Source organism: Saccostrea cucullata, unplaced genomic scaffold (assembly GCF_032062105.1).
Source record: "Saccostrea cucullata isolate Sc308-1 unplaced genomic scaffold, CSIRO_AGI_Scuc_v1 ctg2272, whole genome shotgun sequence".
NCBI classification, from domain to species: domain Eukaryota; kingdom Metazoa; phylum Mollusca; class Bivalvia; order Ostreida; family Ostreidae; genus Saccostrea; species Saccostrea cuccullata.
Genome location: NW_026935830.1, coordinates 45,001 through 70,015, shown reverse-complemented (window position 1 = coordinate 70,015; position 25,015 = coordinate 45,001). Strand labels below are relative to the sequence as shown.

Here is a 25,015-nt window from a genome sequence, read left to right as displayed (position 1 = left end):
CAAACTTATCATGATGGATAGACAGACGGACACTCCTCATTTAATCAAAAAAGTGCACTTAATACTTGAACTCAGGTGAGCTCATTATTATGAAGTCCCACAACAAAGATAAAGTTGTAATAATAAAAATGTAATGTCTACATGCAGTCCCAAATTTCTGTAGAAATTGTCAGTTAAAGGAATGAGCTAGGATTAGCTCGTGGATCTTTTTGGTTCCTATATCGAACTGTTATCCAGACACCCAGAATCTGAAAAATAAAGCGTTATAATATGACAGAGATTAAGTAAACATACTGAGTTTGATAAATTATAAAATATATCATTTACCTGTCAAATAAATGACTGGACAAAACTTTTTAAATTGCTATTTTCTCTCAAAATCCATTCTTTTTGTATATGACTATTCTTACATATAACCATGTTAGTTCAATATTTAAAAAAAATTAAAATACAAAACTAGTGCATGTTAGTTCAATAAAACCCTTTAAAAAATTTTACAAAATATGATCAGTATCGAAGGATTTCATCAAAGAATTATAAAAGGTATAATGATATCAACTATATGTCATTTAACGCATTGTACGCGCAGGCACGTGCATGTACATGCAAGATGATCATGGTATGTTGTCTAAACAATTAGCATATCTATATATCGTGAGAATAAATAAAAAAATCTTTACAATATACATTTTAATGTTTTTTAAAAATATTGGCCCTTTTGCGTATTCGCGCGCGCACTTGCAAGATTTTTTAATTGTGTACCATTATGTAGAAATCCATGATACCTATTCAAAGTCTAAATTTTATCCCGTTTGTTATAGACAATTAAAATATCAGCCAATCAGATTGCAGCACACGTGCATGCGCATGCTTCATGATAATTCTTGCTGTAGATCTTTATAATGTATAACCATGTTCAAAATTTCAAAGGATTTTGTCGAAAAACAAGAAAGTACTGAGACTTTAGTTTCAGCCAATCTAAGCGCACGTGCATGCGCGTGAGATCTTACTATTTTGACCATGTCATCTAGTCTATGCTTCTGATATATCCTTATATTATAACTTTCAAAACATTTCATAAAAAAAATTAAATAGTTACGTTTATATCAATTATATTGGACATTTCTAGTGTTGCACGTGCGCGCTCTTGCAAGCACACGTGCATGCACATTCTTTCATGACAATTCTTTTATACCAGGCTTTAGATCTCCCTAATGTATGACTATATTCAAAATTTCAAATGATTTTATCAAAAAACAAGAAAGATATCGAGACTTTAGTTTCAGCCAATCAGAGCGAAGCGCACGTGCATGCGCGTGAGATCTTTCAACTTTGACATGTCATCTTTTCTGCTACAATATATCCTTATATTTTAAGTTTCAAAACATTTTATCTAAAATTTAAAAAGAAATATTCATTATATTGGTCATTTCACGCGTTGGTGCACGCTCTTGCAAGCACGTGCGCGCATTTTGATCTTAACATGCCTACTGACCCTAAAAAGGTTTCACCTTATCAGATGTGTAGTTTACAAGATTATTCAAAAGATTTTCCGTAATAATAATAATAATAATAATAAGAAACAGAGTAAAAACAATATGTGTAATTTGTAGCCCCAAATAACCCACTCAATGAAGTTTATTCAAGATTTTTTACTGTGTGTTTCATTGAACAAAGTAACGGTAACATGAATCTATCTAAAATGCTTTTGAACATTTCAAATTTACCTGGCTTTTGAAATTAAGCCTGGGATTGGATATTTTGATTTGACACATTTAATTTTCAGCAATGTCTTGTGTAAATAAAAGCCATCAAATTAACATTCAGGCTTTTGATGCCTACCACATATGTCAACGTGAAATAAAAGCCATCGATCTTTTTTAATTCATAAGAATGTGTCAAAAATATAATCAATCTATTAAATAAATAAATACATTTTAAGAAAAATCATGCTTATACATTTATAATTTTAATTTTAAAAGGGGAGATTTCATTTCACGAATACAATCGATAATTTTAATTTGTCAAAACATAAATAAACAAACATTATATTCCTAGAGAAAATCATTTTTTTTAAAACAAATATGACAACATTGTTACAGTAACATTGTTCAGGGGTCAAGTGAAAATTTATATTTATCTCCTATAAGACAAACCTATACCTGTTGCTTTTATTCAAGCCATGTGGTGACAAAGTTACTGTATATAATAACCAGTTTTAGAAGAAAAATTAGTCAGATTATAACATCTTGTTTTGCATTTAATATTTGAAATTAAAATTCCGAAAGAAAAAAAGTATGATGCAGACGATTCCATTCCCGGTTCAACTATATGGCCATACTTGTTGGGGAATCATCCCCGCGCTCTGAAGCCCTGACCATTAATTTTTACAGACCATGCGTTATGGAAAATCACGTTCAGGGTTCTATCTTTTAAAACATATTTAGACTATTATATTTCTAAACAGTTTATTCTAAAAAAAAATTGTTTCTAAGCTTGTTATTTACCGAGAGACTTATTTATGAGCTAGTATCTTCTTTCGTTTAATTTGAATTCCCCCCTTTTTGTCACAAGATTGCAAGGACAGGTTTTGGTGCTACATGTAATTTCGTTATAACATTTGATTAAAAAACACACAGTATATGGAAATTGTCGAATTATTATAAATATTATTATAACTAGAAAAGAAACTCGTTGCGAGCAACGAGAGGTCTTCCGTCCGATTCTGACCCCCCCGCAAAATCGAGCTGAAAAGTGATAAAACTTTTTATGGAAACAAAGGGGATTGAACCCGGGTAGCCAGCATGAAAATCCAAAGCACTTACTGTTACGCTATTGGGACCACATTTCTAAATCTACTTGTATATACTTCTGAAAAAGTACATATGTCTTAGAATAATGAAAGGCGGTCACTATTCATAATTTTGCGTCAAACGCCACTAGTAAATCTTCGCGCCTTTTCTTTGCAATGTCCCATTAAATAGGTGTGATAGCTTCAATGGAAATAAAAATAAGAACGTTCTCATAGCTAAAATTTCAAGGTAAAGAAATTGTTTTTAACACATTTACAAATTCTATGACGTAAATAGATAAGTAACACTAAATCAGTGAAACTGCAATAACTTTTTACTTTTTAAAATTTCCTGTTTATCCCCACACTGAACTATCCCGATTAGTTAAACTTTCATGAAAAGGTTGAAATGTTTCGCAGAAAAACATGTGTCGCCCTAAGACGGTCAAGGAATCAGAAACCATTTATGTTCAATAACTTAAATCATATCTTTGACACAAGAATATTAATATAAACTCAATTCTTCTAAAAAATGGTTTTCTTATGTTTGTCTTTCCTAATACAAATGTAGTTTAATATGACTCTAGGGTGCATGAGCAAAACAGTGGATACATTTGATACTTACTACATACATCGATATTGTTTCTTAAAACTATTATTTGTAACTAAGATTTAAGATCTGTTTTTTCCGCTAAACAAATGATAGTAGGTATGTATTTCATTTGCACATTTAGTCTTTTCTTTTTCTACTTTGAGAACCAGCCAAAACCAATTATAGAAGACGTTTGAGACGACCATGGATTTAAACTTAGTTTGACACAGAATTGCAACGTAACTACTTCGTGACAATCCCCGTATTCCTTTACATTTCATTTATCCTTATTTACTTTCATTCAAGCAAACGCTTGGCTGCCTCTGAAAACCCCTATTGCGAAATGTCGGAGTTGACATAGACAGCCGCCATATTGGACCCGCTTCAGATTTTCAAATGTTAATATCTAGAGTTTGGATTTATCAATGTTCAAACAAATTATATAGTAAGCATTATAAGAACGGTTTCTATTAACATTCCAAAAATAAATGAAAAGTATTGAAAAACAAAAAAGTTAAATACGGACTTTTTAAATTCGCTTCTGCTAACGACAGGAAGTATTGACGACACACAAAAAGGTGATTTCACATATCTAAAAGTCATCATCTATCATCTCTAACAAGTCTCCAGTTAATATCTTAGACCATTTTCGTAAAAAAGGGGGGACAAAAATCCATTTTAAAATCAGAAAACTGTCAATAACTTGGAACCGAAGGTGAGTATTTCAAATTGTCCTTCTGATGAACAAAGTTCATATAATGACACATGATTGCTGAAAGTTTCATTGAAAACAACTGAATAGTTTTCGAGAAATCGCCTGCACAAAATTTTGGGGAAAAAAATCTAGATGAACCCCCGCAAAAAAAGTCATTAAATTTTATGGAAACAAAAGGGATTTCATATAATGACACATGATATTCATAATTTTGCTTCGCGCCTTTTCTTTGGAATGTCCCATTAAATAGGTGTGATAGCTTCAATGGAAATAAAAAAGAACGTTCTTATAGCTAAAATTTCAAGGTAAAAAAAAATTGTTTTTAACACATTTACAAATTCTATGACGTAAATAGATACGTAACACTAAATCAGCGAAACTGCTATATTTTTTTACTTTTAAAAAATTTTCTGTTTATCCCCATACTGAACTATCCCTATTAGTTAAACTTTCATGAAAAGGTTGAAATGTTTCGCCGAAAAACATGTGTCGCCGTAAGACGGTCAACATTTATGTTCAATAACTTAAATCTATTCTTTGAGACAAGAATATTAATATAAACTCAATTCTTCTAAAAAATGGTTTTACTATGTTTGTCTTTCCTATTAGTTTAATATGACTCAAGTGTACATGAGCAAAACAGTGGATACGTTTAAATATACATCGATATTGTTTCTTAAAACTATTATTTATAGCTATGATTTAAGATATGTTTTTCCGCAAAACAAATGATAGTAGATATATGTATAACATAATAGAACCAGCCAAAACCAATTATAGAAGACGTTTGAGACGAATCGATTTAAACTTAGTTTGTTGCAACGTAACTTCATCGTGACAATCCCCGTATTCCTTTACATTTCATTTATCCTTATTTACTTTCGTTCAAGCAAACGCTTGGCTGCCTTCCCCTATTGCGAAATGTCGGAGTTGACATAGACAGCCGCCATATGGAAAAAATGTTAATATCTAGAGTTAGGATTTATCAATGTTCAAACAAATTATATAGTAAGCACTTTTAGAAGGGTTTCTATTAACATTCCAAAAATAAATGAAAAATATTAAAAAACAAAAAAGTTGGAAAATACGAACTTTTTAAATTCGCTTCCGCTAGCGACCGGAAGTAATGACACGAAAAGGTGATTTCACATATCTAAAAGTCATCCTCTATTATCTCTAACAAGTCTCCAAATATCTTAAACCATTTTTGTTTTAAAATCAGAAAACTGTGAATAACTTGGAACCAAAGGTAAAACTTTATGATGATGCATAATTCCTGGAAACAAACGGGATTAATAATAATAATAATAATAAGAAACAGTAGAATCACTAGGGTCGCCAGCATGAAACGAGAGGTCCAAAGCAAAATCAAGCTGAAAAAGTGATAAAACTTTTTATGGAAACTATATCCAAAGCGCTGTATTACGGTATTGGGACCACAGCTCTAAATCTACTTGTATATACTTCTGAAACAGTTCATCTGTCTTAGAATAATGAAAGGCGGTCACTATTCATAATTTTGCGTCAAACGCCACAAGTAAATCTTCGCGCCTTTTCTTTGGAATGTCCCATTAAATAGGTGTGATAGCTTCAATGGAAATAAAAAAAGAACGTTTTCATAGCTAAAATTTCAAGGTAAAGAAATAATTGTTTTTAACACATTTACAAATTCTATGACGTAAATAGATAAGTAACACTAAATCAGTGAAACTGCAATAACTTTTTACTTTTTAAAATTTCCTGTTTATCCCAATACTGAACTATCCCGATTAGTTAAACTTTCATGAAAAGGTTGAAATGTTTCGCAGAAAAACATGTGTCGCCCTAAGACGGTCAAGGAATCAGATACCATTTATGTTCAATAACTTAAATCATATCTTTGACACAAGAATATTAATATAAACTCAATTCTTCTAAAAAATGATTTTCTTATGTTTGTCTCCCCTATTACAAATGTAGTTTAATATGACTCTAGGGTGCATGAGCAAAACAGTGGATACGTTTGATACTTACTACATACATCGATATTGTTTCTTAAAACTATTATTTGTAACTAAGATTTAAGATCTGTTTTTTCCGCAAAACAAATGATAGTATTTCATTTGCACATTTAGTCTTTTCTTTTTCTACTTTGAGAACCAGCCAAAACCAATTATAGAAGACGTTTGAGACGACCATGGATTTAAACATAGTTTGACACATAACAACGTAACTACTTCGTGACAATCCCCGTATTCCCTTACATTTCATTTATCCATATTTACTTTCGTTCAAGCAAACGCTTGGCTGCCTCTGAAAACCCCTATTGCGAAATGTCAGAATTGACATAGACAGCCGCCATATTGGACCCGCTTCAGATTTTCAAATGTTAATATCTAGAGTTTGGATTTATCAATGTTCAAACAAATTATATAGTAAGCATTATAAGAACGATTTCTATTAACATTCCAAAAATAAATGAAAAATATTGAAAAACAAAAAAGTTAGAAAATACGGACTTTTTAAATTCGCTTCCGCTAGCGACCGGAAGTACTGACGACACACAAAAAGGTGATTTCACATATCTTAAAGTCATCATCTATCATCTCTAACAAGTCTCCAGTTAATATCTTAGACCATTTTCGTAAAAAAGGGGGGACAAAAATCCATTTTAAAATCAGAAAACTGTCAATAACTTGGAACCGAAGGTGAGTATTCCAAATTTTCCTTCTGATGAACAAAGTTCATATAATGACGCATGATTCCTGAAAGTTTCATTGAAAACCACCTAACAGTTTTCGAGAAATCGCCTGCACAAAATTTTGGGGAAAAAAATAATAATAATAATAATAATAATAAGAAACAGTAGAATCACTAGAAGGTCTTCCGCTGAAGACGGAAGACCTTAACTACACATGAAACTCGTTGCGAGCAACGAGAGGTCTTCCGTCTGCTTCCGGAAGGAAAACGTTAAATCGAACAGAAAAATTGAAAAAGATTTGCACACAAGGGGGATTGAACACAAGACGCCAGCATGAAACTCCGCCGCACTTAATACTCCGCTATCGCGACCTCTACTCTAAATCTACTTGTATTTATGTACAAAACAGTGCTGCTGTCTTAAAATTATGAAGGCAGGTCACTATTCAAAATTCAGCGGCAAACCCACGTGTTAATCTTTGCGCCTTTTCTTTGGAATGTTCTATTAAATAGGTGTGATAGCTTTAATGAAGTTAAAAAAAGAACGTTCTTATAGTCTATTCAAGGTTTAGAAAGTATATTTAACACATTTTACAAATTAAATATTGAATAAATGCATTTAACACTAAAGCGGCGAAACAGTTACGAATTTTTAACTATGTTCAATTTCCTTTGTATCCCCAAAGTGAACTATCCCGATTAGTAAGTCGACAAAGGTGAAATGTTTCGCCGAAAAACATGGCTCGTCCTACAACGGTCATGGAATCAGATCTCATTCTTGCTCAATAACTCTGAGACAAGAATGCTAAAATAAACTCTATGAAGCGATCTTTTTTTAAAAAAAAATCTTATTTTTGTCTTATTTATTAGTTTAATATGACACAACTGTGCATAGGAAAAACAGTGGTTAAGATTTATACTTAAATATTAATTGATATTCTTTTTTGAGAAAGCATTACTTATAAGCATGATTAAAGATCTGTTTTTCCATGGTGCACAAAAGATATTTCCTTTGCACATTTAGTCTTTTACCAATTATAGAAGACGTTAGTTTGACAAAGAACTGCAACGAAACTACGACGTGACAATCTAAGTATTCCTTTACATTTCATTTATCCTTATGTTACTTTCGTTCAAGCAAACGCTCGGCTGCCTCCATAAACCCCTATTGCGAAATGTCGGCGTTGACAGAGACAGCCGCCATTTTGGACCCGCTTCAGATTTTTGAATGCTAATATCTAGAGTTTAGATTTATCAACATTCAAACAAATTATATAGTAAGCATTACAAGGAAGACTTCTATGAATATACCAAAAATAAATGAAAAATACTTTAAAACAAAAAAGTCTGAAAATACGATTATTTTAAATTTGCATCTCGTAACAACCGGAAGTACTGACGACGCACAAGAAGGTGATTCTGCAAACCACAAAGTGACAAACTATCGTCTCCAATTAGTCTCCAGGTCTTATCTTGAGCCATTTTCGATAAAAAGGGGCGACAAAATTGCATTTTAAAATCAGGAAATTGTCGATAACTTGGCACCAGAAGCGATTTTTCCAAATTTCTCTATGGATGTAACAACTTCATATAATGACACATATTTTGTGAAAGTTTCATGAAAAACCGCTGAATAGTTTACGAGAAATCGCCTGTACAAAATTTTGTCAAAAAAAAGAATAATAAGAATAATAATAAGAAACAGTAGAATCACTATAAGGTCTTCCGTGAAGACGGAAGACCTTAATAATAAGAAACAGTAGAATCACTAGAGGGTCTTCCGCTGAAGACGAAAGACCTTAAATATTAATTTTTAAAGAAAGAATTTTGAGAAGGATTCTGTCTGCAACAAAAACATGCTTAATTTCTTGCATAATTTCAATTGAGCTACACACCAAACTTACCTGAGGAAAACCGACAGGTTGAAAACCTCAGCTTAATGCGCTTAAATTAAATTGGATTTTTTGATGTCGAGAGGACAATATCTAATGTGCTTCAATATCTGGACGATTTTTCAAGGAAAAGTAATTTTTAGATGTTATTTCATCTTGTTTAAAAGGAATTTCGCTTCTTGTATTCCGGCCACCAGTGTGACCTGTTATCAATGGTTTGTGGCAAGGTTAATTATTGACTGATGGCAGGAGACTCTAGCTTCTCTAATATGTATTTGATAAATATTAATTCAGGAAAATTTTATGCTTTTATGTCTCTAATTTATTTGTACCCTGGGTCAGCAAATATATTTCTTTTACTGTTAGAATTAAGTCGTAACATGGTTTAATGTACTGCTATTTATAGACATGACTTTGAAGGTTCTTTTTATGCACAATATTTTTTGTGCCAAACCGATTCTGTGATTTGATGCATTTATAAAATCACTTTCATTATCAAAAATCATTTATACATACTTGCTTGGGATGATTATGAGTAGTGTAGTTAATTTCACATTTAACATTCATGGGTGTTCATATCAAATAAGAATAGAGAAACCGAAAGACGTTTTCTCTTCCAGGTCTACCAAATGACAATTTACATTTTTATTTTGGTACCTAGACCAGGACAGATTAGTTCTTATATATTATAAAGTATTTTAACAATATAACTTAATGATATAAAGCAGCATTCTTAGCTTTACTGAAAGGCCATATAACTAATATCAAGGTATTTCAGGTATCCGGACGCTTCATACCTTATAAAAGGTATTTTTTACGTGCTGCTAATTTTTACTAATTTTTATGAGTTTTATAAATCCGTAAAATTTAAACGCGTAAAATTTCACATAATTTATAAAATGTCCCGTGTAAATTTTCAACATAGTTACAGTTTATGAGAATGAAGTCTTGTCTGTCTTGTCTTGTCTATGTATAAAAGTAATGCTAATCGTCATTAAGCTCACTCCCTGTAGGCTATATAGTTAGTGTACTTATAATTAACTTGTATAAATTTATAATACAAACATCGTCAATTAATTAATCAATTAGTCCTACCTGGTTACTTTTTTAGTATTTTTACGAGACGCATAACTTCTGATAATGACTTAATAATTATACCCGTGTTTTCAATCTTTGACCCTTTCTTCTGTTTCATGTGCTTTGAATAAAACTTCGACCTCTTAATACAGGTACTTTCACTTCAATTATGATAGTTTTAGTGGTCTCTCTTTGTTTTCGGTAAACACCAGACGAGCACACGGTGTGCATAGCTATGTGTTTTATAAAAAAAAAATAAATGAAGGGCACATTGTTCATGTATTTAAAGGTAAATGATAAAAAATATATATTATGCATTGTTTATATCATTATAATTTAATAAACCTCTCTCTCTTTCTCTTTCTCTTACACCGGGTTTCCGGACTCATTACTTGTACGTAAACGTGCTAACTTTACGTGCTAACAATCACTGATCGGGAATTTTACATCTGATGATTTTTATTTTTATGGACTGTTCAATTCGTAAAAAAATAACGCGTAAAAATTTAAATCACCCTTTTTTGACACAAATTCGTAAAAATTTACAGCAGTAAAAATTACCCATTATATGGTATTTCCAGACCAACTGACTGGGAACCAAAGTATGAAGCTCCACTGTATATTTCTTTGTAAAATTTTGACCCATGGCATGGGGCACTCTCTACTCCTGGGAGTCATGATTTGAAAAAAAATTCTTCACAACCTGAGAATGCATGTGTAACAATAACACAGTTCTTCAATAGAAGGTTTAATAGATTTTTTTCCCCATGTATTCCTATGTTTAACTTTGATTACCGTCCCTCCTTACACTACAGGGTCATGACACTAACTGAAGTTCAAAATGTGAACAAGTGATGTTTGTAAAACACTAAGCCCCCCTTCCCAAAATAATTGGAAATTTTCTAATTCTAAGGGACAAAACTCTTTCCAAAACATCTCAACTGTACTGCAAAACCAGAAAAAAATGCCGTAAATTAACGTTTCATAAATGTTTATTTCTCTCCATCATATGAATCCCCGATATCTTAAACATGTATTCTTGATAAAGATGTGAATTTAAAATGCTCTTTTTGAGGTAAACTAAATAAATATTGAAGGCATGGTGCCTGAAGATTTTTTGAATATCAATAGAAATTCAGGATCACATGATTTTTGTCTTCAGAATACATGGTCAGCACATGTTTTTCGGGTGTTCTTAAGAAAACTGTAGAATAAAGATACATGCATTTACAGCATTTGCTACCTGTTTACACAATTTGTTTCGAAAAAAATGAATTTAAAAATACTACAATTTCAGACCAACTAAAACTAAGATTCCCTATTGCGGCCCTGCCCTATCCTTGGGGGTCATGATTTGAACAATTTAGAATCTACACCACCATCGGTTTAAAAAGATCCGGTCCTAAAGTTTATGGTGGCAGACTAGCTAAATGTTACCTTCGGACAGTCCATCAGACTAGCAGTTTTGAGAAGAAAAAATATTTTAATTAAAAGTATTTTTTAATTTTTTTTAACTCCCTGGAATGCCTCATTAATTGATTAAAATTAAGGCCAAAAAAAATTATATATGTTATATATATACAGTGGACCCTCATTTATCCGGACACTTTGGTTCCCAGTCAATTTGTCCGGATATGTGAAGCATCCGGATATCTGAATCACCAGTTAAACAAGACAGAATAACATTTAAAAATTTCGTTCCAATGAAAAATCGTCCGGATACTGAAGCATCCGGATATCTGGCGTCCGGATATCTGAAGGTCCACTGTATATATACTGTAACCCGACTGACCCATTCAAATTACCCCTGGGTGGATTTGTTTTTCCTGCCAAATGATTTCATTTATTAATATGTATATTAATTGTAGCTTTACTTGAAACATAAAATATGTCAACCTAGTTAACATTTACCTTAAATATAAAGAGTAATCATTATTGTAACCAGAAGTCTCTGTCAAGACTGTAGCTCTACTGGTTTGTGCCTATAATAAAGGAAGAGAAAGTAGCAGTTTGGACATAAATCTTTACAAAAGCAATAAACATAATTATGATTCTTGACTAAGGCCCTTTTTATTGCAAGATTGCAATAAGACTACAATTCTAGGAGTAGCTTTTAATAAAATTTAACAGAAATTTCTATCTTTAGTAACAGTTGGCAACATCGTTCATCAAAATCAAAAATATATACACAGAATTACATGTATCTTAGAGTAGTCTACTTGTGTGCCAAAATATATTGAAATCAGACCAAAACTGTAGGAGGAGTAGCATTTCAAAAGTATTTCACAGAAATTTCTATTTTAAGTAACCACGGCTACAATGTTCATCATAATCAAAAAACGATTATCAGAATTATGTATCTTAGTGTACTCTACTTGTGTGCCAAGTTATATTGAAATCAAACCAAAACTGTAGGAGGAGTAGCATTTTAAAAGTTTTTCACAGAGATTTCTATTTTTAGTAACCAAGGCAACACTGTTGATCGAAATCAAACACCAATACATAAAATTATGTATCTTAATGTAGTCTACTTATTTGCCATGTTATATTGAAATCAGACCAAATCTCTAGGATGATTAGCATTTTAAAAGTATTTCACAAATTTCTATTTTTAGTAACCACAGCAATACTGTTCATCGAAATCAAAAACCGATACACAGAATTCTGTATCTTAGTGTATTCTACTTGTGTGCCAAGTTATATTGAAATCTGACCAAAACTGCAGGAGGAGTAGCATTTTGAAAAATTGTTTACAGATAGATAGACAGCTAGACAGACAGAGGGACAACAGACGCATTACTATCATATGAGCTTTTCTTGTCTCTGACCAGTAGAGCTTAAAACAATTTCGACCCACAACTTATTGAAGTTTGTTTTCTGCTGTAAGGCAGCCATGTTGGGTGTCCACTGTAAATGAAACACCTGGTTTATTCAGTCGGGAGATGTTTGACCATTCATAAGCCAAAAAAAAAATCCCGATCTACTGACCCTTAACTTTTTGGGAATGTTACAGGAAACATACATAATTTTTATTTAGCCTATAAGTATGTTTTTTTTTTGGACTAGTCATTTAATGACATGGACTAGTGAATTTTACTAGCTTAATAGTCCTTGGACCAGTGAATGTTTAAGGACGTTCGATCCTGAGATTTTGAGCGTAATTTGGTCAGGTCCTTTTTTTTTTTTATAAAATTCTGCATCATTTTTAAGTTCTAACATTAAATCTGAATTCTACAATGCAAATTTAACTACATTCAATGAAAAAACAGCGATTAAATTCCATTCAGTAGAATTAAGATAGGGACTATATTTTGTGGCGGAAGGTTTTTTAGACGATAATGTTCTGATTTTCCAGTACTGTTAATTTCGGATTCCTATTTTTCCATCTTGGTTGCACAAAAAGCTGTTTTTTGCAGTTAAAAGTGTTATGCTGGTTCTGAAATATCTAATAAATTATTTCTTATGAATTCTATCAACTAAGTGTGACAAATATAGTAAATATATTCTGAAAATCCGGGAAAAAATTGAGCCAATTTTAACATAAAATTGACTTTTAATAATATCTAAAAATTTACATCATATACCCCCACTTTTGGTGTTCTTTTCTAAATATTCAAGATAAATTTGGTCTATTTGCTTAAAATCAGAAAAAGTTTAAGACTTCAATATAATTTTCTTGCTTATTAAATTTTCAATGCCAGAAAAATAACTTTTTATTAGTGCAGAAAGGTCAAATAATTGATTATGTGAAGCAATTCAAAACTTTTTCTTATGCACAATTTTTAAGTGTCTTTTTATAATTCTGGGCACACAAACTTTAAGTTCATCTTGTTTCATGCTTTAATTGGATAAAGATATTGGAGGAAAAACGTCAAAAATATAATTTTTAATATAAGAAACAAAGTTCAGTGCAAAAAGGTCACATCAAATGTACTGTAGCGCCAATTAATCAAAGACATAATGACCCCATTTTTTGATTATGAATTTTAATGAATATGAAAAAGTGAGCAAGCTCACATACCCCATGCTCCTCCAAAACTGAATGCTGAAAATCCCGGAAAAAATGAAAGAATTGGAATTTTAATGAACTTTGGTAATATGCACATCTACAAATTGTGTCCTAAATATCTTAAAGTTTGATGAAATTCTGCAGCGGTTTATGAGGAGTTAGTAACAAACTGTTCATCACTATATTCAAGATATCCCTAAAACATTCTTTAATTTTGTGTATGTCCAGATTGTTCCGAAATTCCCAGAAAAATACAGGATTCGGAATGTTACTGGGTAAATACCCTGTCACATCTATATACATTGTGTCCTAAATGATCTGCAAATTTTCACGGGAATTCTGTGCAGCGGTTTATGAGAGGATCGCGCCGTACAAAATGTTCATATATATATTATATAGGTATGGCCAAAATTATTGTTAAGTTGAAATTGTGTTATTGTGCCAAAATTCCCAGAAAAATAAAGGAATCAGAATTTTCTGGTAATATGCACATCTACACACTGTGTCCTAAATATCTCTAAAGTTTGACGGAAATCTGTGCAGCACAGTTTATGAACCAAGTGTTCAGGTTTTTGATACGCTGACAAAATGCTAATCTCTATATTTGCAAGGTATGGCCAAAAAAAGCTAAGTTGAAAAGTGTGGAAATTCCCTAGGAAAAAACATCTTTGAAAAATCGGAATTTCCTGGTAATATGCACATCTACATATTGTGACCTAAATGTCTGCAAAGTTTGACGAAATTCTGTGCAGCGGTTTATGAGAAAGAGAAGCGCTGACAAACTGTTCATCTCTATATTCAAGGTATGAGCCAAATGAACTTTGAAGTTAAGAAAGTGTGGAAATTCCCGGAAAAAATAATGGAATCGGAATGTCCTGAATATGCACAAAAAATACACATTGTGTCCAAAATTTCCTGTAGACAAATATTTTCCACAATTCTGTGCAGCAGTTTATGAGGAGTTGCAACAATGTTACAAAACTGGTTGGAAACAGGACTGACGGACTGACTGACTGACAGACGGTCAAAGCAGCAATAAAAAGCATTATACCTCACGCAAGTAGTTGCGTGGGATATAATGACAGACGGGTCAAAAACATTATACCTCACGCAACTAGTTGTGTGGGGTTTAATTAAGCTATGTATGTAGAAGCTAAAAATATACTTGGCAAAAAAAGTTTAAGACTTTAAATATCAATCCAATGTCGTTAAGGAAAATTTAAACCTCTGACTACCCCAGGATGCTTCCACATAAGTTTCAGCTTTTCTAGCCCAGTGGTTCTTGAGAAGATTTTTTTAAAACTCCCACCCTATTTGTCCTTTCTTGACTATCTCCCCATGAAGAGAACACTCGACAAAATCTAGTTACATAAGTATACTAAAAAGTGCTCTTGATTATCTAAAATTATGGCAAATTTTGGGGAACAGAAATGTTGATATATCAGAGCAATGCGTAGATCTGTCTGTTAAGAATAGGCTTTGTATATTTGAGTTAAGAAAGTACGCAAACTGATTATTCTTCTTCGACCGATTCTGTTTCGTCCGAAGCCGAAAAGGGTGAAAGTGAAAATTAAAATAACACAAATGACAAGGGATCATGTAATTTGTATTTAATACCTTTTACTGAGTGTGCTCAATATTTCCGCAATAATATTTAACTGCGGAAAATTGATTTTATGTGTTGTTTCTTATTCATGATATAGGACCAGGACATTGTGAAAAAGTATAGATTCATAAGAATTCTTTTTTTTTTTTTTTACATTGAATAGCTATTTGAACCAGGCACACAGGGCGAATTTTTTATGTTAAGTATACTATAATGAACATTGAACAGAACAACAGAAAGGCTATTACGTCATCGTCGGATATGTATATCATCTGTTGGAATCCGAAGTTGTAGCTATCACAGGTGCTTGGAACACCACCAGCCCCCCCTCCCCCCGGTTGTTCCGTACCCCAGTGGGTTTTTTTTACTTTAAAATAATATTTTTCTATGATATATTTATAAAGTATTACAACCGAAATATCAAAAATTTAAGGGGAAAGAAGGCTAGTTTTTAAAGCCTTTTATAAATTCATACCCTCTGATACAAAAACAGAACGTTCTGTTTCAGTATCGGAGGGTATAAATTTTCCCCGTCCCTAAGCACCTGTGGTAACTAAACATTTGTCTGGAACCTTTTTAATTTATGCGTAACAAGTAATTTTTATTCCCCCCCCCTTCGCTCCCGAAGTAACAGTTCTTTGTTGTCCCCCTCAATGGATATTAATTGCTTCATACAGACCTGAAAATCTTTGTCACATAGCGCTTTTATTCTAAAAATATTTTAATATGAATGATTTCACCCTAATTTAGTTTAGAAAAAAGAAAACAAAACTATTTTAAGTATACATTCTGATTTCATAATGCTCTTGTGGTAACTATGTCAAGACGCCAGCACAGGAGAAAATAAGTGCTGGAGGAAAACAAAACTGCGGGCAGAAAATTGAGGAACAGTCACTTGCGTGCATGGACACTGAGGTTTTAATGTTTGAATAAATATGTAATGGAAACAATTTTGATATAAAGATTTATTAGAAAAGGGACAACTGGAAGTAAATGAATGCATTCTTGAGTAAGTATTTTTTAAGACAAGATATCATGCGCGGATGTAGAGGGGGGATTTCCGGGACATACCCCATCCCAACTGAGATTTTTTTTTTTAGACATGATAACTTGGCAGATAATCAATTCCTTGTCTATTATACCACTCCTTCCGTTTTTTGTCAATCGAATTTTAGAGATTGTTCCTCCACAGTATATGAAGATTGCTAGTATTTTTTTTTACTTTAGCATGTTCGAGGTTTACGTCGAAATACATGTACATTTGACTTGGCGCCGTGTAATGTTCAGTCATGTATATACCGAGTGCATGCTCTAATGTAAAGGGCCCATATCTAAAACTTGACGAAAGCGGAAAATATAAAATATCGCAGGCACGTAGCAACGGGGGGGGGGGGGGGGGGGGGGCCCAAATTTCTTCCCAACATTACCTTTACTATTGAAAATATCCATTGAAAGGTTGGTTGGTCCCCCCACTTCTTACCACAGAACAGTGATATGAAGGAAATGTAGTATTGTATTCCCCAAAAATTGGATGTGAAAGGAAGTTGGTCTTGAAAAAGTTGGCCACTACCCCCCCCTCCCCCGTCCACGAAAGAGGATTTTCGAGTTTGGGCAGATTGCCTCCTTTTTTTGTGCTTTGAATCTACACTACCTGAGGATAATTTCACATGAGTTTCATCTTTCCTGTTTCAATGGTTCTTGAGAAGAAGATTTTTAAAGATTTTTCCTATATATTCCTATGTAAAACTTTGATCGGCCATTTTGGCCCCGCCCTACCCCCGGGGGTCATGACTTGAACAAACTTGAATCTACACTACCTGAGGATAATTTCACATGAGTTTCATCTTTCCTGTTTCAATGGTAAAATTCTTGAGAAGAAGATTTTTAAAGATTTTTCCTATATATTCCTATGTAAAACTTTGATCGGCCATTTTTTTCCTATATATTCCTATGTAAAACTTTGATCGGCCATTTTGGCCCCGCCCTACCCCCGGGGGTCATGACTTGAACAAACTTGAATCTACTCTACCTGAGGATGATTCCACATGAGTTTCATCTTTCCTGGCCCAGTGGTTCTTGAGAAGAAGAGTTTTAAAGATTTTTCCTATATATTTCTATGTAAAACTTTGATCGGCCATTTTGGCCCCGCCCTACCCCCACGGGTCATGACTTGAACAAAGTTGAATCTACTCTACCTGAGGATGATTCCACATGAGTTTCATTTTTTCTGGCCCAGTTGTTGTTACAAGGTTCTTAAGAAGAAGATTTTTAAATATTTTTCCTATATATTCCTATGTAAAACTTTGATCGGCCATTTTGGCCCCGCCCTACCCCCGGGGGTCATGACTTGAACAAACTTGAATCTACTCTACCTGAGGATGATTCCACATGAGTTTCATCTTTCCTGGCCCAGTGGTTCTTGAGGAGAAGATTTTTTAAAAATGCCAATAATTTTTCTCTAAATCATGATTATCTCCCCTTGGAAAAGGGCGTGGCCCTTCATTTGAACAAACTTGAATCCCCTTCACCCAAGGATACTTTGTGCCAAGTTTGGTTGAAATTGGCCCAGTGGTTCTTGAGAAGAAGATGAAAATGTGAAAAGTTTACGACAACGACGACAGACGACGGACAAATTTTGATCAGAAAAGCTCACTTGAGCCTTCGGCTCAGGTGAGCTAATAATCAAAATCAAAAATACAGAACTGATAATTATGTATCTCAGTGTAGTCTACTCATATGCCAAATTATAGCATAATCAAACTCAAACTGTATTTAGAGTAGCATTTTGAAAGTATTTCACAGAAATTTCTATTTAGAGTAGCATTTTGAAAGTATTTCACAGAAATTTCTATTTTAAGTAACCAAGGCAACACCATTCATTGACATCAAAAACCGATATATAGAATTTTGATCTTAGTGTAGTCTACTTGTGTGCCAAGTTATATTGAAATCAGACCAAAGCTGTAGGAGGAGTGGCATTTTGAAGTATTTTACATAAATTTCTATGTTAAGTAACCATGGCAACACCGTTGATCGAAATCAAAAACTAATAGAATTATGTATCTCAGTATAGTCTACTTGTGTGCCAGGTTATATTGAAATCAGACCAATACTTTAGGAGGAGTAGCATTTTTAAAGTTTTTCACATAAATTTCTATTTTAAGTAACCACAGCAACACTGTTCATCAAAATCAAAAACCGATAGCCAGAATTATGTATCTTAGTGTAGTCTACTTGTGTGTCAAGTCATATTGAAATCAGACCAAAACTGTAGGAGGAGTAGCATTTTGAAAGTATGTCACAGAAATTTCTATTTTCTATCAAAATCAAAAGCCGATATATAGAATAATGTATCTTAGTGTAGTCTTCCACTTAGGTGCCAAATTTTATTGAAATCAGACCAAATTTGTAGGAGGAAAAGCATTTTGAAGTATTTTACATAAATTTCTATTTTTAGTAACCACGGCAACACCTTTCATCGAAATCAAAAACTAATAAATAGAATTATGTATCTCAGTGTACGCTACTTGTGTGCCAAGTTATAATTGAAATCAGACTAAAAATTTAGGAGGAGTAGCATTTTTAAATTATTTCACAAAAATTTCTATTTTTAGTTACCATGGCAAACTGTTCATCGAAATCAAAAACCGATATGTAGAATTATGAATCTTGGTGTAGTCTACTTATGTGCCAAGTCATATTGAAATCAGACCAAAACTGTAGGAGGAGTAAAAAATTATTTACAGACAAACAGCTAGACAGACGGACAGACAACGGATGCATTACTATCGCATAAGCTCTTCTGGTCTCTGACCAGTAGAGCTAAAAATAGGGTGTTAAGTTCACCCATTCCTTACAGACATACTGATGGACAACTGACGAAAAGTAATCTGAAAGGTCATTTGTGCTTTCAGCTTAGATCTCAAGACTGAATATCTTTAGTTCTAATTTTGTGCATAAAAAATTGCAGGTTTGTATTATACAATAAAAAAATTATCATGATCATGAGAATTTTTTGAAAAATCATTTTGATTTGAAATTTTGACTTTTTTTCCTTCTCCACTTCAATCCTAACTTAGAAGTACTACGCCTTCGATTTTTTAAACCCGGGCACCCGATATATGTCATTGAAATACAAGAGGCCCATGGGCCTTATAGGTCACCTGAGCATTATGCAACAACTTTCCAGCGATTTAATTTGATTCATGTTTAAGCCAGATGCTATGGCTTTCACAATTTTGAAAGAGGCACCATTGATCATCATAACAATACACCTAGCAGTTGCTTAGTTTGTTTACTTAGTACCCATAGGCAGGGTGGGGGAACAAAAAATGCATTTCAAGTAATCAGTAATATTCAGCAATAATCAGTAATGACCTATCAAACATGAACCCCTGACCCTTAGTCCTAGATCCACACATTGCAAAATTTTTGAAAAGGCACCCTTGCTTTTCAAAAATATTTGATTAATACCAAGGAGCAGATCTCAAACAATTCATCCAGTTTCAGTATATAAGTACACCCCCCCCTTTGGTACCCCTGACCCTGGGGCCTTGAAATTCACAATTCTGGAAGATTAGGGTCCTTGGTGCTCATCATAACTACATAGGTAGTTCATCTGCTTAATACCCAAGAGCAGAGAAGAAAATTTTCTCAGATTTAATGTATTTTCACTATATAATCAATAGAGCCCCGCCCTATCACTAGAACCCCTGACCCTAGGGCTATAAAATCAAAATTTTGGAAGAGGTATTCTTGCTCATCATAACTATGTACTTAGTTTATTTAATTCCTAGGAGCAGAAAAGAAATTTTTTCAAAGAATTCATGCATTTTCATTATATAATCAATAGAGCCCCGCCCTAACACCCGAACCCTGACCCTGGGGCCATAAAATTCACAATTTTGGTAGAGGCACTCTTGCACATCATAACTATGCACTTAGTTAGTTTATTTAATACCCAGGAGCAGAGAAGAAGATTTTCAAAGAATTCATGAATTTTCACTATATAATCTAAAGAGCCCCGCCCTAACACCAGAACCCCTGACCCTGGGGCCATAAAATTCACAATTTTGGTAGAGGCTCTCTTCCTCATCATAACTATGCACTTAGTTAGTTTATTTAATACCCAGGAGCAGAGAAGAAGATTTTCAAAGAAATAATGCATTTTCACTATATACTTATTAAGCCCCGCCCTAGCAATAGAACCCCTAACCCCAGGGCCATGAATTTCAAAATTTTGTTAGAGGACTCAATGCTGATTACAATCATGCAAACAGTTTGACTGCTTGATGTCCAGGAGTAAACAAGAAGATTTTTAAAGATTGCATTGATTTTAGTGGTTTTGGCCCCACCCCTCAGGCCCCAGGCGGGCAGGGACCATAAAATTCACAATTTTGTTTTCCTTCACCCAGCCATAGATGCTTTGTGCCAAAATTGGTTGATATAGGTTGAGCGGTTGCAGAGAAGAAACTGAAAATGTTCAAATGTTTACCCACAACGGATGACGCACGACGACGAACGAAAACGGATAGCAATAGGTCACCTGAGTTTACTCAGGTGACCTAAAAAGTGAAACAAAGCACTTTGATTCAAATTAATGTTATTAGCACCTAAAACTTACCTCTGTAAAGCTAAAGAAGAGGCCTATTCCACCAGTTAATTTGAAGCCATAATTAATTTTGTCTGCAAGTTTTTCTGAACATGAAGCACAGGGACATGTTACATTTGAGGTTTGATTAGTATTTCCAGCACAACAGGCATAATTTGAGTTGCCTTCACAACACTTCAACTGTAAAATAACAACAAGAGGCCCATGGGCCACATCGCTCTCCTGAGAAGCTTTTATCATTCCGTTCTTTACCAGATTTTCCCTTGTAATACATATTGTGACCCCACCCTACCCAACTGATCATAATTTAAACAATTTGAAATCTACACTACCATAGGATGCGTTGATTCAACATTGTAAAACTTTGATTCCCCATTGTGGCCCCGCCTTACCCCAGGGGTCATGATTTTAACAATTTAGAATCTACACTACCCCAGGATGCTTCCACATAACTTTCAGCTTTTCTGGCCCAGTGGTTCTTTCAAAGATTTTTACTATATATTACTATGTAAAACTTTGTTTCTCCATTGTGGCCCCGCCCAACCCCCTGGGGTCATGATTTGAATAATTTAGAATATACACTACCCCAGGATGTTTCCACATAGGTTTCAACTTTTCTGGCCCAGTGGTTCTTGAGAAGAAGATTTTTAAAGATTTTTCTCATATATTTCTATGTAAAACTTTGATTCCCCATTGTGGCCCCGCATACCCCCAGGGGGTAATGACTTTTAACAATTTAGATTCTACACTACCCCAGGATGCTTCCACATTAGTTTCAGCTTTTCTGGCCCAGTGGTTTTTGAGAAGAAGATTTCTAAAGATTTTTCTCATATATTTCTATGTAAAAATTTTGATTCTCCATTGTGGCCCCGCCCAACCCCAGGGGATCATGATTTGAATAATTTAGAATCTACACTACCCCAGGATGTTTCCAAATAGGTTTCAGCTTTTCTGACCCAGTGGTTCTTGAGAAGAAGATTTTTAAAGATTTTTCTCATATATTTCTATGTAAAACTTTGATCGGCCATTTTGGCCCCGCCCTACCCCTGGGGGTTAAGATTTTAACAATTTAGAATCTACACTACCCCAGGATGCTTTCACATAAGTTTCAGCTTTTCTGGTCCAGTGGTTCTTGAGAAGAAGATTTTTAAAGATTTTTCCTATATACTTCTATGTAAAACTTTGATTCCCCATTGTGGCCCCGCCCTATCCCCGGGGGTCATGATTTTAACAATTTAGAATCTACACTACCCCAGGATGCTTCCACATAACTTTCAGTTTTTCTGGCCCAGTGGTTTTTGAGAAGAAGATTTTTTAATGACCCCACCCTATTTTTGTTGTTTCTTGATTATCTCCCCTTGTGAGGGGACTTGGCCCTTAATTTTGACAATTTAAATTCCCCTTCATCCAAGGATGCCTTGTACCAAGTTTGGTCAAAATTGGACCAGTGGTTCTTGAGAAGAAGTAAAAAATGTGAAAAGTTTACAGACGGACAGACAGACGGACAGCTAGACAGACAGACAGCTAGACAGATGGATGGACGACAGACAAAATGTGATCAGAAAAGCTCACTTGAGCCTTCGGCTCAGGTGAGCTAAAAATGTAACATACTATATTTTATAACAACATGTAGAAAAGAAAATAACCATGTATATGCACATGTTTAATCATCAAATTCATCATGCAAAGGAATCTATCGTAATACTGGGGAGCCTTCAACATTATATCAAGTTACATACATGTATGCCACATTCTAGAAGCATCTAGCATCTAACCCTCACGTTCAATACTACACAAGTTTGACACATTTTTTCTTTCCTTTCTGTTCTCATGAATTGCTTGGGTACACTCTCGCACCCTATTTCTTCACATTAGTGAGTGCAGATTGAGCTCTAATGACAACACCTGGGTAAATTAAGAGAAAATTCGGACTTACACATTGAGTCAAACAAGATTTTTTCCGCAGTAATTTTTTTAACCCACAATGCATCACTTGTTTAGTTTGTAGTTTGACAAGCCCAATCTAAATTAAAATTGAATAACTATCTGCGCTTGCCCTAACAGTTGAATCGTCAACATATCACAATCATTTTCAAAATACTCTCCATCTTTCCAAATGATGTTCAGATTTCAGTAGCAATGTCAATCACAGTAGGTCGGAGGTGACCATACAAAAGGCAGCCACACCTTTCTTTTTTCCTTAAATTTCTCACGCCAATGAAAAATTATTTGCCTGTATCAGCAGTATATGCTTTTTATGCCCTGTTCACACAGAGAGATTAATTCACAGTAAATTAATGCAAATTAAACTAATGCCAATCAAACTAATGCAAATCTGATACAAGGGTAATGGTAAAGCAGATTTAATAATGTGCTTATCAAGGTAAAAAATGAACACTGAAATATACTTTATTTGACTTATGAGCTTTCCGGAAATTGTAAATTTGTCGTGCTTTCCGGAAAATTAAAACGTATTACATTACGGTTCTTCGATTTACTATGTATATGTTGATATCCGGTGACATAATTTTTGTACACATCATGTAACATGTATGTTTATCTTGCTTTAACTAAATAATTTTCACTCTTATTTTGACCAAATTTAACAATGAACATGACTCATAATAACAACTTCTTTTTCTGTCTTCTTCTATTCCTTTCTTATTCTATCTCTTTGTGCTTTCTAACCAACAATCTACTCGCGGATGATGAGGGGTGTATATTGTCAACACAGGGGAAAAATTGCCTTTTAAATCAATTGTTTTTTGAAAATGAAATATGTCAGAAATTAAAATAATATCTACTAACTGCCAGGGATTGAACGATACGAAAAAAAGAAAAGATGTTTTTCAGTACTTCCGACAACAGAAGTGTAATATTCTATGCTTGAGTGATACACATTTTACTGATGAAATGGAACAAAATATAAGAAATGAATGGGGTTATGAAGCTCGTTTTAGCTCATACACTTCAAAAGCTAGAGGAATAGCCATTTTATTTAACAATAATTTTGACTTTGTAGTCCATGATCAAATCTTAGATGATTCTGGCAATTTTCTTGCATTGAACTTAACAGTTGAAAACAGGAAAATAAGTCTGATATGCATATATGGACCAAATGAAGATTCTCCAGAATTCTATGAGAATTTGTCAGAGTTAATAACCAAATTTGACAATGAAGTTATTATTGTTGGTGATTTTAATTTAGTATTGGACCCAAACAAAGATTATTTCAATTATTTACATATTAATAACCCAAAAGCCAGAAAGAAATTACTTGAACAAATAGATAGTCATAATTTAATAGATATTTATAGAGAGTTCCACCCAGAAGCAAAAAGATTTACTTGGAGGAAACCAAACCCTTTGAAACAAGCACGTTTAGACTTTGCTCTTGTATCCAACTCATTGTTGACTGATATACAAAATTGTGATATTCTTGCAAGTTATAGATCAGACCATTCACCAGTTTTACTGACCCTTAAGTTTAATGATTTCTTACATGGGAAAGGTTTATGGAAATTTAATAGTTCTCTTTTAAAGGACCCAAAGTATATTGAAATCATAAATGATGTTATTGATCATGTTAAAACACAATATGCATTGCTGGTTTACAATGAAGCCAGCATTAAGGAAATATTCAATTCTGAAATACAATTTACTGTAAATGACCAATTATTTTTAGAGACACTCCTAATGGAGATAAGGGCAAAAACAATTTCATATGCAAGTTATATCAAAAAGGAGAGGGTAAAAAGTGAGAAAGACCTAATTGATGAAATTACTGAACTGGAAAAAAATTATGACAACAATGTCACTAGTATTGTTGAGAAGAAAAAAGCATTAGAATCAATAAGGCAACACAAGCTTATGGGGAATATGATAAGGTCAAGGGCAAAATGGACTAGTGAAGGGGAAAAACCAACAAGTTATTTTTTAAATCTTGAAAATAGACATTTTACAAATAAGATAATACCAAAAATTATTAAAAGTGAAAATAATGAGGAAAGGGAAATAACAAAGCAGTCTGAAATTCTAGAAGA

General features: G+C 33.5%; 1 protein-coding gene across 1 annotated transcript in view; it reads right to left on the bottom strand.

The window, feature by feature from the left end:
• Window positions 1-11: 11 nt before the first annotated feature.
• The window catches only part of LOC134243855 (tetraspanin-13-like), a 67,284-nt gene continuing 42,280 nt past the window's right edge, over window positions 12-25,015 (bottom strand). The window contains exons 2-3 of the mRNA XM_062726083.1: window positions 20,985-21,152; window positions 12-248 (exon numbers count right to left, since the gene is read on the bottom strand). Coding sequence (XP_062582067.1) covers window positions 174-248; window positions 20,985-21,152 — 243 coding nt within the window. The 3' untranslated portion in view covers window positions 12-173. The remainder of the gene's footprint in view (window positions 249-20,984; window positions 21,153-25,015) is intronic.